The sequence below is a fragment of the Dendropsophus ebraccatus genome, chromosome 2, assembly GCF_027789765.1.
Source record: "Dendropsophus ebraccatus isolate aDenEbr1 chromosome 2, aDenEbr1.pat, whole genome shotgun sequence".
In the NCBI taxonomy this organism is placed as follows: Eukaryota; Metazoa; Chordata; class Amphibia; order Anura; family Hylidae; genus Dendropsophus; species Dendropsophus ebraccatus.
The window spans coordinates 215,359,249-215,378,811 of NC_091455.1; the positions used below are offsets into that span (position 1 = coordinate 215,359,249).

Sequence of the window (19,563 nt, forward strand, 5' to 3'; positions counted from 1 at the left end):
CATTACAGCCGTCCCTCCTCACAATCACTCCAAGCAGAGAGGTATAGAGTCTGACACCAGGAGTGAAGCTTTCGTATTATTATTGTCCGGTATGAATAAGTCCCTCGGAGCAGCGGAAGGTCAGTCTCCTGTAAGAGCAGGAATAGAGGATCACCGCGGGATCATTCTGGGATCTCATTTATTATGTGTAAGAGTCATGTGAATTATTCAATGTACATAGGTGAGAGAGCACATATAAGTTACATAGATGTACCTACACCCCCCACTACTGTGCAAGTGTCAGTCCTCACTGTATACTGACATCCTAGTCCCCAACAAGAACATTCAATGATTAGCAACACTACATCTGTGACTGTGGCCTATGGGGCCTCCTCAGTCTATGGGGCCTCCTCAATCTATGGGGCCTCCTCAGTCTATGGGGCCTCCTCAGTCTATGGGGCCTCCTCAATCTATGGGGCCTCCTCAGTCTATGGGGCCTCCTCAGGCTATGGGGCCTCCTCAGTCTATGGGGCCTCCTCAGTCTATGGGGCCTCCTCGATCTATGGGGCCTCTTTGATCTATGGGGCCTCCTCAGTCTATGGGGCCTCCTCATTCTATGGGGCCTCCTCAGTCTATGGGGCCTTCTCAATCTATGGGGCCTCTTTAATCTATGGGGCCTCCTCAATCTTACAGATCTAAGATGCCTCTTGAGTCAATAATGCCCCCTGCTTCTATGGTTCTTCCAGGTTCTATGGCTCCTCCTGGCTCTATAATGTCTCCTGCTTCTATGGTTCCTCCAGGTTCTATGGTTCCTCCTGACTTTATGATATCTCCAGGTTCAATGGTTTCTCCTGGTTCTATAGTTTTTCCTGGCTCTATAATGTCTCCTGCTTCTATGGTTCCTCCAGGTTCTATGTCTCCTCCTGGTTCTATAATGTCTCCTGCTTCTATGGTTCCTCCAGGTTCTATGTCTCCTCCTGGTTCTATAATGTCTCCTGCTTCTATGGTTCCTCCAGGTTCTATGGCTCCTCCTGGCTCTATAATGTCTCCTGCTTCTATGGTTCCTCCAGGTTCTATGGTTCCTCCTGGCTCTATGATATCTCCAGGTTCAATGGTTTCTCCTGGTTCTATAGTTTTTCCTGGCTCTATGTTGTCTCCTGCTTCTATGGCTCCTCCTGGTTCTATGGTTCCTCCTGTCTCTCTGATGTCTCCTATAGATTCTCCTGGTTCTATGATGCCTCCTGGTCCTGGTGCTATGGCAGCTCTTTCCTGACACTTTCCAGATTCCATTGCTCTGTAATCCCGTCCTCTATATACTCAGGCGCTGGGACTAGATCCTTCTGTTGTTATAGTTATAATAGATGGGACTGTGTCTTCTATCCCTCTCCTTGCAGGATGAAGAGCAGTGTTAGGAATGGAATGTGAATATCAAGCAGAGGTGGGATGTGCGGAGGAGACTCCAGAGAAAAGCAGGAAACTGCAATGTTATTGAATTATTAACTGAATTGTTCCTTAAAGAAATTGTCCAGAGACATATAGCACTGTCCGAAAGTGCTTAGAGGGGCAGAAAAAATAGAAACACTTCAAATACCCCTAATGTTACATGGAGAAGAGTAAGATACTGGACTACAATGTAATCTCCCTGATCTTACATGTAAAGAATAAGATGGGATCACTGGATTATAGTGTATCCTCCCTGATCATACATGTATAGATGGGATCACTGGATTATAGTGTATCCTCCCTGATCATACATGTATAGAATAAAATGGGATCACTGGATTATAGTGTATCCTCCCTGATCATACATGTATAGATGGGATCACTGGATTATAGTGCATCCTCCCTGATCATACATGTATAGATGGGATCACTGGATTATAGTGTATCCTCCCTGATCATACATGTATAGATGGGATCACTGGATTATAGTGTAATCTCTCTGATCATACATGTATAGATGGGATCACTGGATTATAGTGTATCCTCCCTGATCTTACATGTATAGAATAAGATGGGATCACTGGATTATAGTGTATCCTCCCTGATCATACATGTATAGATGGGATCACTGGATTATAGTGTATCCTCTCTGATCATACATGTATAGATGGGATCACTGGATTATAGTGTATCCTCCCTGATCATACATGTATAGATGGGATCACTGGATTATAGTGTATCCTCCCTGATCATACATGTATAGATTGGATCACTGGATTATAGTGTAATCTCTCTGATCTTACATGTATAGAATAAGATGGGATCACTGGATTATAGTGTATCCTCCCTGATCATACATGTATAGATTGGATCACTGGATTATAGTGTAATCTCTCTGATCATACATGTATAGATGGGATCACTGGATTATAGTGTATCCTCCCTGATCTTACATGTATAGATGGGATCACTGGATTATAGTGTATCCTCCCTGATCATACATGTATAGATGGGATCACTGGATTATAGTGTATCCTCCCTGATCATACATGTATAGATGGGATCACTGGATTATAGTGTAATCTCTCTGATCATACATGTATAGATGGGATCACTGGATTATAGTGCATCCTCCCTGATCATACATGTATAGATGGGATCACTGGATTATAGTGTATCCTCCCTGATCATACATGTATAGATGGGATCACTGGATTATAGTGTAATCTCTCTGATCATACATGTATAGATGGGATCACTGGATTATAGTGTATCCTCTCTGATCATACATGTATAGATGGGATCACTGGATTATAGTGTATCCTCCCTGATCATACATGTATAGATGGGATCACTGGATTATAGTGTATCCTCCCTGATCATACATGTATAGATTGGATCACTGGATTATAGTGTAATCTCTCTGATCTTACATGTATAGAATAAGATGGGATCACTGGATTATAGTGTATCCTCCCTGATCATACATGTATAGATTGGATCACTGGATTATAGTGTAATCTCTCTGATCATACATGTATAGATGGGATCACTGGATTATAGTGTATCCTCCCTGATCATACATGTATAGAATAAAATGGGATCACTGGATTATAGTGTATCCTCCCTGATCATACATGTATAGATGGGATCACTGGATTATAGTGCATCCTCTCTGATCATACATGTATAGATGGGATCACTGGATTATAGTGTATCCTCCCTGATCTTACATGTATAGATGGGATCACTGGATTATAGTGTATCCTCCCTGATCATACATGTATAGATTGGATCACTGGATTATAGTGTAATCTCTCTGATCATACATGTATAGATGGGATCACTGGATTATAGTGTATCCTCCCTGATCATACATGTATAGATGGGATCACTGGATTATAGTGTATCCTCCCTGATCATACATGTATAGATGGGATCACTGGATTATAGTGTATCCTCCCTGATTTTACATGTATAGATGGGATCACTGGATTATAGTGTATCCTCCCTGATCATACATGTCTTCAGAGTTTTGGCTACAATGTAACTTTCCCCCCTGATTTCCCAGTAAGATGCAGCCACATTGTAGCCCAGAGATGATCTGCAGTACAAGGTCCCCGGCCACTCCAGGCTGCTGAGCCTTCCTCCTCCTCCTCCTCCTCTTCCTCCTCCTCTCCTGAGGGGAGTGAGTGCAGGCAGATCAGTGTGAGCTCCAGCACTCAGCACTCAGTCCTACCTCTCCTCCATCAGTGCTCAGGACCTCTGGATACAAGATGCTACATGAATGGAGTTTGGCATTGCCCCTGCTGCCCCTGCTGCCCCAGCTGCTGCTGCTCTTCTTGCATTGCCCCCCTGCAGCCTTTGCATTTAATCTGGATATAGAGAAGGTGACAGTGTACAGTGGTCCCCAGAACAGCTACTTTGGATACTCAGTGGATTTCTACATCCCGGACTCTAGAACGTAAGTGCTGCCCAGGGGGTAGGGTGCCAGCTATACCAGTGCTGCCCAGGGGGTAGGGTGCCAGCTATACCAGTGCTGCCCAGGGGGTAGGGTGCCAGCTATACCAGTGCTGCCCAGGGGGTAGGGTGCCAGCTATACCAGTGCTGCCCAGGGGGTAGGGTGCCAGCTATACCAGTGCTGCCCAGGGGGTAGGGTGCCAGCTATACCAGTGCTGCCCAGGGGGTAGGGTGCCAGCTATACCAGTGCTGCCCAGGGGGTAGGGTGCCAGCTATACCAGTGCTGCCCAGGGGTAGGGTGCCAGTATAACAGGTGCTGCCCAGGGGGTGGGTGCCAGCTATACCAGTGCTGCCCAGGGGGTAGGGTGCCAGCTATACCAGTGCTGCCCAGGGGGTAGGGTGCCAGCTATACCAGTGCTGCCCAGGGGGTAGGGTGCCAGCTATACCAGTGCTGCCCAGGGGGTAGGGTGCCAGCTATACCAGTGCTGCCCAGGAGGTAGGGTGCCAGCTATACCAGTGCTGCCCAGGGGGTAGGGGGGCACTTATACCAGTGCTGCCCAGGGGGTAGGGTGCCAGCTATACCAGTGCTGCCCAGGGGGTAGGGTGCCAGCTATACCAGTGCTGCCCAGGGAGTAGGGTGCCAGCTATACCGGTGCTGCCCAGGGGGTAGGGGGGCAGCTATACCAGTGCTGCCCAAGGGGTAGGGGGGCAGCTATTACAGTGCTGCCCAGGAGGTAGGGGGCAGCTATGCCAGTGCTGCCCAGGGGGTAGGGTGCCAGCTATACCAGTTCTGCCCAGAGCAGGGGGTAGGGGGCCAGCTATACCAGTGCTGCCCAAAGCAGGGGGTAGGGTGCCAGCTATACCAGTGCTGCCCAGGGGGTAGGGTGCCAGCTATGCCAGTGCTGCCCAGGGGGTAGGGTGCCAGTTATACCAGTGCTGCCCAGGGGGTAGGGTGCCAGCTAACCAGTGCTGCCCAGAGCAGGGGGTAGAGGCCAGCTATACCAGTGCTGCCCAGGAGGTAGGGGGTCAGCTATACCAGTGCTGCCCAGGGGGTAGGGTGCCAGCTAACCAGTGCTGCCCAGAGCAGGGGGTAGAGGCCAGCTATACCAGTGCTGCCCAGGAGGTAGGGGGTCAGCTATACCAGTGCTGCCCAGGGGGTAGGGTGCCAGCTAACCAGTGCTGCCCAGAGCAGGGGGTAGGGGGCCAGCTATACCAGTGCTGCCCAGGGGGTAGGGTGCCAGCTATACCAGGAGCTATAGACACCAGGCATCTGAGAGGCTGGCACTGGTCACATGGCTTAGGGCACCCTCATTCTGTCCCTTACCTTGTTCTGCTGATGTTCAGTTCTCAAAGAACAGAGGAAGTCATTAACCCCTGGCATGCCAGGCTAAGTGGCAATTAATGTCAGGCTGCCCCCTTTCCTTGTCCACTGGAGGGGACACTGTGCAGGCTCCTGTAATTCCCATGGCTGGAGGACCCCACCAGCTTCCTATAGTCAGAGGATGGAGCTGCAGATGTGTGTGTGTGTGTGTGTGTGTGTATATATATATAATACATCTCTTACAGGATTATACTATGATGGGGGGGGGGGGGGGGGGGTCATGACATAGAGTTTCCTGTGACTATTCCTATAGTTATATTGGTGTTTTCTGTGGGGTCCCAGTGATTCCCGGCTCTTCCCCTCATAATGTTCTGTGTGTAGGAAGCTCTGATACCTGACCTGTCAATCATGTCATGTAATATAATATAAGGGGATACACAGCTGTCAGATAATAGGAGGAAACGACAAGATGGGAGGAAATAAGAGGAACAAGATAGAAGAATAAAGAAATAGAAACATAAATAAATATGAAATAGAAAAATATGGAGAAATAGATCGATAGATACATAGAGAGAGAGAGAGATGAGATAGATAGATAGATAGATAGATAGATAGATAGATAGATAGATAGATAGATAGATAGGAGATAGATAGATAGATAGGAGATAGATAGATAGGAGATAGATAGATAGATAGATAGATAGATAGGAGATAGATAGATAGGAGATAGATAGGAGATAGATAGATAGATAGATAGATAGATAGGAGATAGATAGATAGATAGATAGATAGATAGATAGATAGATAGATAGATAGATAGGAGATAGATAGGAGATAGATAGGAGATAGATAGGAGATAGATAGATAGATAGATAGGAGATAGATAGGAGATAGATAGATAGATAGATAGATAGATAGATAGATAGATAGATAGATAGATAGGAGATAGATAGATAGTAGATAGATAGATAGATAGATAGATAGATAGATAGATAGATAGGAGATAGATAGATAGATAGATAGATAGGAGATAGATAGATAGTAGATAGATAAGAGATAGATAGGAGATAGATAGATAGATAGGAGATAGATAGATAGATAGATAGATAGATAGATAGATAGGAGATAGATAGATAGATAATAGATAGGAGATAGATAGATAGATAGATAGATAGATAGATAGATAGATAGATAGATAGGAGATAGATAGATAGATAGATAATAGATAGATAGGAGATAGATAGGAGATAGATAGATAGATAGGAGATAGATAGATAGATAGATAGGAGATAGATAGATAGTAGATAGATAGATAGATAGATAGATAGATAGATAGATAGATAGGAGATAGATAGATAGATAGGAGATAGATAGATAGATAGATAGATAGATAGATAGATAGGAGATAGATAGATAGTAGATAGATAGGAGATAGATAGGAGATAGATAGATAGATAGATAGGAGATAGATAGATAGATAGATAGATAGATAGATAGATAGATAGATAGATAGGAGATAGATAGATAGATAATAGATAGGAGATAGATAGATAGATAGATAGATAGATAGGAGATAGATAGATAGATAGATAATAGATAGATAGGAGATAGATAGGAGATAGATAGATAGATAGATAGATAGATAGATAGATAGATAGATAGATAGATAGATAGGAGATAGATAGGAGATAGATAGGAGATAGATAGATAGGAGATAGATAGGAGATAGATAGATAGGAGATAGATAGATAGATAGATAGATAGATAGGAGATAGATAGATAGATAGGAGATAGATAGATAGGTACAATAATTTAAATTTACTATATAACATTATGTTAATAGACAATTATTTGTGACATAATGTATTGTGTTAACTTCATTGTTTTCCATCACACACTGGACTATTCCAGGTAACCTGTTACAAGCTGTGTATGACATGTATCCAGTGTGTATCACATGTATCCGGTGTGTATGACATGTATCCGGCGTGTATGACATGTATCCGGCGTGTATGACATGTATCCGGCGTGTATGACATGTATCTGGTGTGTATCACATGTATCCGGTGTGTATGACATGTATCCGGCGTGTATGACATGTATCCGGCGTGTATGACATGTATCCGGCGTGTATCACATGTATCCGGCGTATATGACATGTATCCGGCGTGTATCACATGTATCCGGCGTGTATCACATGTATCCGGCGTGTATGACATGTATACGGTGTGTATCACATGTATCCGGCGTGTATCACATGTATCCGGCGTGTATCACATGTATCCGGCGTGTATCACATGTATCCGGCGTGTATCACATGTATCCGGCGTGTATCACATGTATCTGGTGTGTATCACATGTATCCGGTGTGTATGACATGTATCTGATCCAGTGCTGGAGCTGCACTCCATGTATCAGTATATAGGACCCCTCAGGACGGTGTACATTGTGCTGACAGTATATAGGACCCCCAGGACTGTGTACATTGTGCTGACAGTATATAGGACCCCTCAGGACTGTGTACATTGTGCTGACAGTATATAGGACCCCCAGGACTGTGTACATTGTGCTGACAGTATATAGGACCCCTCAGGACTGTGTACATTGTGCTGACAGTATATAGGACCCCTCAGGACTGCATACATTGTGCTGACAGTATATAGGACCCCCAGGACGGTGTACATTGTGCTGACAGTATATAGGACCCCTCAGGACTGCGTACATTGTGCTGACAGCATATAGGACCCCCAGGACGGTGCACATTGTGCTGACAGTATATAGGACCCCTCAGGACTGTGTACATTGTGCTGACAGTATATAGGACCCCTCAGGACTGTGTACATTGTGCTGACAGTATATAGGACCCCTCAGGACTGTGTACATTGTGCTGACAGTATATAGGACCCCTCAGGACTGTGTACATTGTGCTGACAGTATATAGGACCCCTCAGGACTGTGTACATTGTGCTGACAGTATATAGGACCCCCAGGACTGTGTACATTGTGCTAACAGTATATAGGACCCCCAGGACTGTGTACATTGTGCTGACAGTATATAGGACCCCCAGGACGGTGTACATTGTGCTGACAGTATATAGGACCCCCAGGACGGTGTACATTGTGCTGACAGTATATAGGACCCCCAGGACGGTGTACATTGTGCTGACAGTATATAGGACCCCTCAGGACTGTGTACATTGTGCTGACAGTCTGTCCTTCTCTCTCTCTCCTCCAGGACCAGCGTACTGATCGGAGCCCCCAAAGCCAACACCAGCCAGCCGGAGATAGTGGAGGGGGGAGCGGTGTACAACTGCCCCTTCCCCAGTGGGGGCGCTGCCTGTAGGAGGATTCCCTTTGACACCACCAGTGAGTATATCTGCACCATGTGTGGGATCTCAGGACATATGGCCGACACTCTCTGCCCGGTGATTGATGTCTAGCAGATGTTTGGATTAGGGAACCTGTAGCTGGAGTAAAAGTATGGACGCCGTGTATGACAGCGACCTGGAGGACCAGAGACATGCTGGGGGTCCCCTAAGTGAGAGGCTACCATGTCTATTTGCTGCTGTTAGGTTATAGGGACTGTATCTTTCCTGGAGGTACCATAAAATCACTTTGTAATTCTCTGCTAAGTGCCCAGGAGGAGGAGCTAAGCTACTCAAGTGCCCAGGAGGAGGAGCTAAGCTACTCAAGTGCCAAGAAGATGGAGCTAAGCTGCCTGACACACCTCTTTGCTGACTCTCACCTCCCAGCCCATTGATTGATGGACAGAGGTTTGCAAGATGATGTGTCAGGTGATGGCACTAAAGCAGATTGGCCCCGCCTCCTTGACACTTGAGTGAAAGGTAAAAAGATCAACCATTGGCTTTCGGCTGTGTTTGCAGCTCCTAGCAGCCAATAAAATGACAGATTCCCTTTAAAGGATTAGAAAAACATGGCTGTCCTATTTAAAAAAAAAAAACCCACTGTTATCGCGGTCTTCATGTTCTGTGTAGTGTTACACATAGCACTATTCTCTTCAATGGCAGAGGGCAGCAGTACCACACACAAACTGAGGACAAGAGTGGCGCTGTTTCTGGAGGAAAGCAGCCCTGTTTGGTTGATCCTTCATGACCTCTCTAAGGGGTGATTGGAATCTTGTCCTCTTTTCCAGACACAGCGCCACTCCTCTTTATGGGCTGCGTCCGGTATGGCGGCACTTCATCCAAGTGATTAGGACTGAGCTGCAATACCAGACATAGCCTGTGACCATGGGTGGCGCTGTTTGCAGGGAAAAAAAGCGACAATGATAGGGAGCGACATGGTATTACTAATGGTAGTGCCACGTGTAACATTCTCTATGTTATAGTCTTCTAATAATAATAGTAATTCCTCACAGAGGACAGGGGGCTCGTTCCTTCTTGTGGAGACTCCGGCATGGGAATCTTACAGGCAATGCTTCTTGGGTAAGAATATGCAAATTTTTCAGGAAAGAAAACTGTCTCTAGCGCCTCCTGTTGGTGGTAGCCTCCTGTAGATCAATGCCTGACCCATGGGTCATGATCAGAAACTGATGGTTCCTCCCATAGACGTAATTTACATAACGTGGACGTTTTTTAAGATAATTTGTGACGTCCACATTGTGGAGGCCGGTACCTCCACACAGAGACCACTTTTCAGATGACTATAAAAAAAAATTTAAAGGGATAATCTAGGATTACGGAAAAATCGCCTCTTTCTGTTAGAAGCAGCATGACCCCTGTCCTCAGGTTGTGTGCGCGGTGTTACAGCTCAGTTCCGTCCAAATGAATGAAGCCGAGCTGTAATACCGCATACAACCTGAGGATGGGGGGGGGCGCTGTTTATTGGGGAAAAGAAGCTATGTTTTCCTAATCCTGAACAGCCCCTTTAAATCAGTATAAACCAGGATTGCCTGAACTGGAATATGCATGAGGAGAACCCCTTAAAGGGATTGTTCACCAAAACAATCAACTGGTGCCAGAGATTTGTAATTTGCTTTTAATGAAAAAATCACAGCTAAAGTATAAGGCCTCCTGCACCCGCCATATACACAATATGGATGGAAAAAATACGGATCCCTAATAACGTCTGTGCCAGTACTTATCAGCTGCTGTATGTCCTGCAGGAAATGGTGTATTCTCTCCAGTCTGACACAGTGCTCTCTGCTGCCACCTCTGTCCATGTCAGGAACTGTCCAGAGCAGGAGAGGTTTTCTATGGGGATTTGCTTGTGCTCTGAACAGTTCCTGACATGGACAGAGGTGGCAGCAGAGAGCACTGTGTCAGACTGGAGAGAATACACCACTTCCTACAGGACATACAGCAGCTAATAAGTACTGGAAGACTGGAGATTTTTCTAATAGAAATAAATTACAAATTGCACTTTCTGGCACCAGTTGATATGAAAGAAACAAATTGGTGAACAACCCCTTTAAGTCTGCCACTTGATACCTTCCCAGTCTTGGGGATGACCCCCCTGCCAGTGGCCACTGTTCACACTTGAAGTCTTGAGTAGTTTTTATTAAGTTTAGAATACGGTGAGATCTAAGGTGTCCATGTGGTAAGCGCTGTCTCTATGGTACTGGGGGGGTGACCTCCATATTCTCCCATATACTGTATTTGCTGCACATAGCTGGAGACCTTTGATGCTCGGACCATGCGGATGCTCTGTGTAATTTTAGCTTGTATTATTATTTTCTCATGCGACGATCGGCGGTAACATCTTCCACATGTTACTTCTGAGGCCAGAAACGCGTTGTTTCCTATTGTCAGTCTTACACGCTTTTGTGGTGTCTATTATTGGATCCTTGTTCCCTGATGATTTTCCTTCTGGCGTCTGAGTTGGGTCACGACGTGTTTCTCCATCCAGCGCTGACTGCTTCGTATCCATGGCTTATATGTGTCAGTGCATTGAACTCTCGGTGCACTCGGAGGCATTAACATATGACGATTTGTACGGAGATCGGAGGGATGAAATTCCTTCCCGGTCCCCATGGCTTCCATCATCACCGCTCTGCTTCCTCTCTCATGGTCTCTTCCCCTGTACAGATCATTAGCACCATTGCTGGTTCAGATCCATGCATGTTCTATGAAATATTTGGACTCGATTTATACTCTCTTATGTAGACATTTTTTTTTTTTTTTTAAAGTGATAGCCTTGTTCATATTACAACTAATGCAAAGAACAGCCCCAATGTACAGTATGTTCCTTTCCCCTGTGTAATACCTTATCTGTCCTGCGGGGGCACTGCAGGGTAATTAAACACTTATAACTGGTGTCTTCTAGCTGATCGCTGAGGATCTTAGCCATAGGAAGTTCTGAAAAAAAAAAATTACTTTTCTGAGTTGAACCTTTCCAGTAAAAAGTTATGGTGTAGAGAAAAGTCTCCTTTATTCAAGGTCTGGGAGCATTTACTAGTGAATATGTCTTCAAAACTTTATTGGAAAAAACAGCACATTCAGGCAGCGTTTCGATCCATCATGGTAAAGCCCCTGATGGGTTGAAACATTTCACCAGTATTATAAAGGAGCCGTTTGCAGATTTGCTTTAGGATCTGAAAGATTTAAAGGGAACCTGTCAGCATAAAAATGCAACCTGATCTATTGGCAGAATGTTGTAGAGCAGGAGGAGCTGAGAAGATTGATGTATCATTTTGTGGGAAAACGATTCAGTATTACTTATAGCTTATTGATTAGGCCTAAGAGTCAAGTGGGCAGGGTCACTCAAAGGACTCCTAAGTATGAAAAGACCAGAGGTTTCAATCACTAAATGACATTATTTTACCACAAAGATATATATTGATCTGCTCAGCTTTTCCTGCTCTATAACAGTGCTGATACAGTACATAGCATTTTTATAGTGATAGGTTCCCTTTAAGGCTATGTTCACACTACGTATATGTCCGGCCGCATATTTTTTGCGGCCAGACATATACGTGTAAAACTCCGGCCGGGATTTACGCAAGTTTCGGCCGGCTACGTACGGTCTGTGAACTTACGCCCGTAATCTATGTATGCTTCCCGAGCGGCGTACGTAGCGATCTGACAGCGGACACCCCACAGAACCTTTTGGATCAACATATCAAAGTGTAAAAATGAATAAATCACCACTCCGTACGGGACCGCATGTTACGCTACGGGCGTAAGTTACAGCATTTCCATCCCGAAACAATGGTCTGGTTCATTTTTTACGGCGCCGCATACGATCTGGGCGTAAGTTCTTATGTAGTGTGAACTGTGCCGCCGTACATCGTATAATAATAATAATAATATTTATTTGTATAGCGCCAACAGATTCCGCAGCGCACTACGTAAATCTCCGGCCGCTTATTCACGGAGCGCGCTACGGCCGGAAACTTACGTAGTGTGAACATAGCCTAAAGGGGTATTTAACTCAATAATAACCTTTGATATGCTGCTGCGCATGGTGAGAATAACAATTCCTTCTGTACTTGTTATCAATTCAGTCTCCTTACCCCAGTTTTCAGCTGCTGCTTTCTGCTGGAGACACAATAATCTGTGTGTGAGCTTTTCTCTCTGTCTCCTCCTCCTCCCCCCTACCTTCTGAGACGGCGGATGTAAAAAAAAAAATCCCTGGCAGGCTGCATCTGCAACATTGTAGCTTTTCTGTAATGCCTGGAGGGATAATTACAGTGAGCTCATTAGCAACTTGACCTCAGAATAACCCTCCCAGCAAGCTACAGTGTTGAAGATACAGCCTGCCAGGGACTTGTTTACATCAGTCATTTCAGAAGGGAGAGGGGGACAGAGAGAAAATCTCACACACAGATTTTTGTGTCTTCAGCAGAAAGCAGCAGCTGAGAACTGGGAGAAGGAGACTGAATAGATAATAACCAGTATGGAAGGAATTGTTAGTCTCACCATGGGAAGCAACATATGAGAAGTTATGTATGAGCGGAGAACCCCTTTCTTCTTGTGGCCCTGGTAACAGTTCATGGTTAATGGCTAGGGTACCAGGGCAATACCTGTCTGTAAGTCTGCATACACTGTGATGGGGCCGTACACATATAATAAACTGCAGAAACCTTCTGTTAGAGTCATAGTCATAAATAACCTTGGAAACCAACAATTCTAACACACAACATATAACTGTGTAATGAGATGTAATACTTTATGGGCAGCTTTCCAGCACTCTTCTGGCATTGAGCTGACTGTGTGTTGGATTTATATGGAGGAATGCTCTTACATTCTGAGCTCTGGGTCGGCCGTGGTTATTGTATTCTCACCCGTCATGTAGCCTCTCCTGCACCTTGTAAAATAGAAGTGATGTGACTGGTAATGTCTGGCAAGGCTTGTCCGCTTCTCTCGCTCGGATTGCAGGGCTCTAGACTTAATAAACTGCGGCAGGATCTCTTGTCATATGTGAGAGGTAGATCTCCTTACCACCGGACATGAAGACATTCAACAACAGGAAAGGTAGTTTAAAGGGGTACTCCAGCCATAATGTATTCTTTCAAATCAACTGGTGTCAGAAAGTTATACAGATTAGTAAATGACTTCTATATAAAAATCTCCAGTCTTCCAATACTTATCAGCTGCTGTAGGTCCTGCAGGAAGTGGTATATTCTCTCCAGTCTTCCAGTACTTATCATCTGCTATATGTCCTGCAGGAAGTGATGGATTCTCTCCAGTCTGACACAGTGCTCTCTGCTGCCACCTCTGTCCATGTCAGGAACTGTCCAGAGCAGCAGCAAACCCCCATAGAAAACCTCTCCTGCTCTGGACAGTTCCTGACAGATTGATATAACTTTCTTGAACCAGTTGATTTAAAAGAAAAAAGATTTTGCTGGAGTACTCCTTTAATACAGACGAAAAGTGTCCAAGGAAGGACGAACAGGGACCAGAAACAGGATAATGGGGGTCCAAGACTCATTGTTGTGTGGGGTCTGTTGTGTTGTCTGGTCCGATTCCAAAGAAGAGCTGCCGTAGAGCAAACTGCTGAAAAAGTTCCTGCTGTCTATGATAGAAAGGAGTCAGATCACACAGGACATTGCACAGCGCAGACCCCTGTCTAAGTGTCAATAGTGGGAACATGAGAATCAGACCTGGACTATGGAGCAATGGGAGACGGTGACTGGTCTGATGGGTCACATTCTCCATCTTGTGGATGGCTGAGTGTGAGTGCGTCACATACCCGGGGAGAAGATGGCACCAGGATGCACTATGGGAAGAAGACAAGATGGCGGGGGCAGTGTGATGGGAAATGTTCTGCCGGAGACCTTGTGTCCTGACATCATGTGGAGGTTACTGTGACACCGACCACCTACCTGACCATTATACACACCATGTCCCCCCCTTCATAGCAGTGGGAGTCCGTAATGGCAGCGGATAATACCCCGGGGGCCGCACTGCAGACATTGGCTCATCATATCATATTTGTAGCCTTAGAGAACCCCTTTAAATCGTCCATGTGTATAAAATTTATCTGAGAGAACGTGCCTAAGAATCCATTGCCATAAATCCCGGTATATCGCTCCCGGCAGGAGGATTACACCGAGGATTCATACAAACAGATGTGATGGTTATTTCTGGAATTGTGCTCACAGCCCGAGACAATAAAAGAAGAACAAGCAAAATGCAGATGATCCCCGGCCCACCAGGGCGCTCTGGATTTCGGTTTTAGGTTTATGGTGATGGTTATTGGGCCCTTGTGGCAGTTTTCCCATCCCACCATTTAGGATGCTGTAAAGGCAGATGCCAGGGTCGGCACAGGCGTCATATGTAAGTACAGGAGGGAGGGATGAGGTCAGCTCCTCTGTATACCAAGGGGTCAGAAGAACCCACCTCCTATCTCATAGGCTCAGCATGCCGCTCTCTCCTTCCTTATCAAACTAAAGGTCAGCTCGTTTTTTTCAGATTGGCTGCTGGGTATAAGCAGAAGCCCACCACCCCACCACAAAGCTACCAGAAAAATCTGTGTATTCTATTTGCTGTTTAGCAGGGTCAAAATGATTATAAATGACCACTAAGAAACTATTCTACACATAACATTCAGAACCTCAGTAAGTCAGAGAATTACCAGGTATCTAACAGGTATTGGTTTATAGTCAGAATTTGACTTAAAGGGGTTGTCCAGGTTTTTTAATACATGGCTGATTTCTACAGATACAGCGCCACTGTTGTCCCCAGGTTTTGTGTGAGCTTTGCAGCTTAGTATGCTCAATGGATGAACACGGTGGGGGGCGGGGCCCTCCTTCAGTGCGTGGCTCCTAGCTGCTATCAGCAGCCGGGGACCCCATGTATTAACCAGCGCGGCCAATTGCCACTCCCAGCTAAAATGCAGCTGTCAAAGTTGACAGCGCCATTTAAATAGATTGTGTCCTCCATCCCTGGTGTCTGGTGGGGGGATCTCTACAACGTGATGAAATTGCGGAGGAGAGATCCCTTCCCAGGCCTCGGCATCGCACTGACGCTGATCCCAGCTTGGCAATCTATAGATCTGGACTGCAGCAGCCTAGAGTAATACAGCACTTATCTAATCGATCGATCTAAGTGCAAGGGCTCTCATGGGTCTGTAAATGAAAAAATTGAAGCGCTGTGGAATTTTAAACATGAGGAGGAAAAAATTAAAGTGCAAAAATAAAAAATTGTCCCAGGAGGGAAGGGGTTAAAGTAAGGTACAATCTATTGCTAAACATATACCCACCCAGTATATTTGGGGTGACACATATAGCGGTAGTTATTCCCTAAGGTCTCTGCATTCTTGTGGCGGATGAGGTATGTGTGAACGCACCCCTAGCGTATTGTTCGGCCTTGGGCATGCTGGGAGTTGTAGTTTTTCTGCAGGTTGGGTGTCATAGTATACAGTGATGTCACAGTCTGAAGCCACCGCCACCCATCATCTCCCACAACCATAGAGAGGAGATCAAAGGCAAACATGGGGCCGGAGCAGACGCCTCCAGTTCATTTCTTCTTAAATCCACCTACACGTGTTTCTGATTTTTTTTTAAATACAAAAATATTTTTTCCTCAAGATCGGCTGCTCGGCTCGGCCGCATCTGCTCGGCCCGGCGGTCACATGGTTTATAAGATAACATCAGCCCCATGTAGGATGTGCTTTCAAGAGAACGGAAAAAAAGAATCGCTTTAACGTATGAACCAAGAAAGAGAAGATGATCCCAGCTGTGTGCCAGCCGAGGCCGCGCCATACATCATACAAGAAGTGAGAAGCCCTTCCTCCTCCAGAGCCGGAGATCATTGAAGGAACATCGGGTATGAGCCAAGTCTATAGAGTAAGACATAAGAGGCCGAAATAAAGGCCTGAGCTCCTGGATATCGTCAGAGCCGCAACGTCCACATTCTGCTCTCTAATAACTTGATTGTGTCTGGCAGGAAGCCGAAGGGAAGAATTCTACATTCACACTTCAAAAAGTTCTGCAACGTGTTACCCTGTACTGGAGCTGGAGGCGGAAAGAGTTTTCTCTTTTTATGTTACAAAAGCTTAAAGGGGTACTCCGGCGAAAACCTTGTTCATTCAAATCAACTGATGTCAGAAAGTTATACAAATTTATAAATTAGTTTTTGTCAAAAATCCCCAGTCTTCAAATACTTATCAGCTGCTGTATGTCCTGCAGGAAGTGGTGTATTCCCTCCAGTCTGACACAGTGCTCTCTTCTGCCACCTCTGTCCATGTCAGGAACTGTCCAGAGCAGGAGAGGTTTTCTATGGGGATTTGCTGCTGCTCTGGACAGTACCTGACATGGACAGAGGTGGCAGCAGAGAGCGCTGTGTCAGACTGGAGAGAATACACCACTTCCTGCAGGACATACAGCAGCTGATAAGTACTGGAAGACTGGAGATTTTTATATAGAAGTAAGTAACAAATCTATACAAGTCTCTGCAAGAATTTTATTTGAAAGAAAAAGATTTTTGCCAGAGTACCACTTTAATAATGAGTAATGGAGAGTTTTACAGCTTTGAATACTTTGTGTTTAAATGAGCGCTGTCACTTTAAAAAAAATTTCCAAACATAGAAGAAAACTGATGAGGGAACTCACCAGATTACGTGATCTTCTTTATTTCTTTACGTGCATGTTAAAAAGTAGAGGACATCCTGGGCAACATGGTGAACGCCAAGCACTTACGAGGCAAAGTGGTAACAATTGTTTTGCGCACATGTGTGCTTCTACAGACCTACTACACACGGGTCTGTAGAAGCGCCGATGCGCGCGAAACAATTGTTGCCACCTTGCCTCGTAAGTGCTTGGCGTTCACCATGTTGCCCAGGATGCCCTCTACTTTTTAACAAGCACATAAAGAAATAAAGAAGATCACGTAATCTGGTGAGTGCCCTCATCTGTTTTCTTCTATGTTTGGACTCTTTGCAATACTAATAATCGTAGTGAGCACCAACTAGTGATCCTAAACACAGTACCAGTCTGAATTCATTGGCGATACTCATACAAACAAGCCAAAAAATAGCAGTGCCGGTGTCTAACAACCTAAACGTGATTTTAAAAAAATTACTTTAAAAAGTTTTGATGGGTTATGGTCTGAGAATTCATAACCCAACTGGTTGCTAGAATTGCTAAGTCCGCCAGCTCTGTGCATGTGACCAAGATGGACTCCCAATGTAAGTCTATTAAACCGCCTCATGTCACACACAGAGGAGGAGAGAAGTACAAAGCTGTGCTCTTCTCCTGGTTCCTTCTAATATTCAGAGTCCAACCAATAAAAACTTTTCTCATAGGACATGTGAAAGGTTTCTTAAAGTGACAGGAACAGTGAGTAGCTATAGAGGGTGCAGAGGAGGTGTAGCCTGCAATGCAGAGTATTATGGATGATACGTCGCTGTTCTCACCTGCATCATATGCCTCCAATCTTGGACATAATCCTACATTAGGCTGGAATCCTGAGAGAACTATTGAGGGAAAAGTTTTTAGTTTAAAATACATCAGTTTTTAGCTTTTACATAGGGATTATTAACAATAAAAGCTTTTATAGAGTGTATAGAGTACCGCGCTGAGGCCGGAGCCGCTTCTATGGCTGCCACTGTGATCTATGGGGCAGCAGTTGCCCGTAGCAACCAATCAGATTCCAGCTTTCATTTTTGAAAAGGCCTCTGAGACATGAAAGCTGCAATCTGATTGGTTGCTACGGGCAACTGCTCCTCTGCACAGAAACAGGCAACAAGGTAGGGATCTATGGTGCAGTATATAAGGGGCGCAGGTCCCCCACACCCCCTCTTCTCACTCCATGACGTCCGTCTGTTCTGAATATAATAAAACATGGAGCGTCATTCCTCCCCTTTATTGTGGTTCATTCAGTTGCAGGAACATCTTCACATGTCCCGCAATAGACGCTTGGAACATCTTAGGACACAGCCATGACGCTTTAATAATCACACATCAATAAGATTTCCATAACAGCACACGCTGTACTTATCCGTATTATGTGATGCCCTGAAGTTCTCCAGAAGTTCTCCATGTGTCTATTACGTTTTCTATAGGAACCTTAAAGGGGTTGCATAGGAAAACAAAAAAAGTTCAAAAACAGCGCCCCCTTATGTACAGGCTGCGAGTGGTATTGCTGCATAACTCTAAGTGCATGGAGGTGTAATACCAGACACGACCACTGGATAGAAGTGGCACTAGGAATAAGATAGGTATAGAATGAATTTACAATGAGAATGAAGTATTTCTTAGTGAAGGTGGCAGCAGGTATAGGAACTCTTTGTGTGGCCCCTATAGCATTTGGGGGTTACATGTGTGACCGTACAAGCTGCTCATGTAGTATACGGGTAGGATACACAGTGAATTCTTTAATGTCTATAGAATTGGCCGTGTATATCAGTGTAAGGACGGCTGCTGGAGTTTGGGGCCCCGGCCAGGAATCCTGTGTAACCTGCCCCGGGCTATGGGAGACTTATACAGAACACAGCAGCCGTATCCCGCTCACAATGAAGGGGGTCAGTATACGGCCTCATTCACACCTATGTACCAGGCTTCTCTAATGTCATATAACCTGTAGCCTACTGGATATATATTACACAAGGGTAAGACCGGACCTGCTGAGTACCGGGGGTCCTGCGGTGGAGTACCGGGGGTCCTAGGGTGGAGTACGGGGGGTCCTGCGGTGGAGTACCGGGGGTCCTGCGGTGGAGTACCGGGGGTCCTGGGGTGGAGTACTGGGGGTCTTGCGGTGGAGTTCCGGCGGTCCTGCAGTGGAGTACCGGGGGTCCTGCGGTGGAGTACCGGGGGTCCTGTGGTGGAGTACCGGGGGTCCTGCGGTGGAGTACTGGGGGTCCTGCGGTGGAGTACCGGGGGTCCTGCGGTGGAGTACCGGGGGTCCTGCGGTGGAGTATCGGGGTCCTGCGGTGGAGTACCGGGGGTCCTGCGGTGG

At 45.6% G+C, this 19,563-nt stretch overlaps 1 protein-coding gene and 1 long non-coding RNA gene across 2 annotated transcripts in view; one reads left to right on the top strand and one right to left on the bottom strand.

The window, feature by feature from the left end:
- Positions 1-3,583: 3,583 nt before the first annotated feature.
- The window catches only part of ITGA8 (integrin subunit alpha 8), a 133,586-nt gene continuing 117,606 nt past the window's right edge, over positions 3,584-19,563 (top strand). The window contains exons 1-2 of the mRNA XM_069959473.1: positions 3,584-3,886; positions 8,439-8,569. Of these exons, the coding sequence (XP_069815574.1) occupies positions 3,699-3,886; positions 8,439-8,569 (319 nt within the window). The 5' untranslated portion in view covers positions 3,584-3,698. The remainder of the gene's footprint in view (positions 3,887-8,438; positions 8,570-19,563) is intronic.
- On the bottom strand, positions 10,660-18,235 carry LOC138784042 (uncharacterized). The gene is made up of 3 exons (XR_011361786.1): positions 18,180-18,235; positions 18,023-18,082; positions 10,660-11,520 (listed from the first exon to the last, which is right to left on the bottom strand). It is a non-coding gene; the product is annotated as an uncharacterized lncRNA (long non-coding RNA).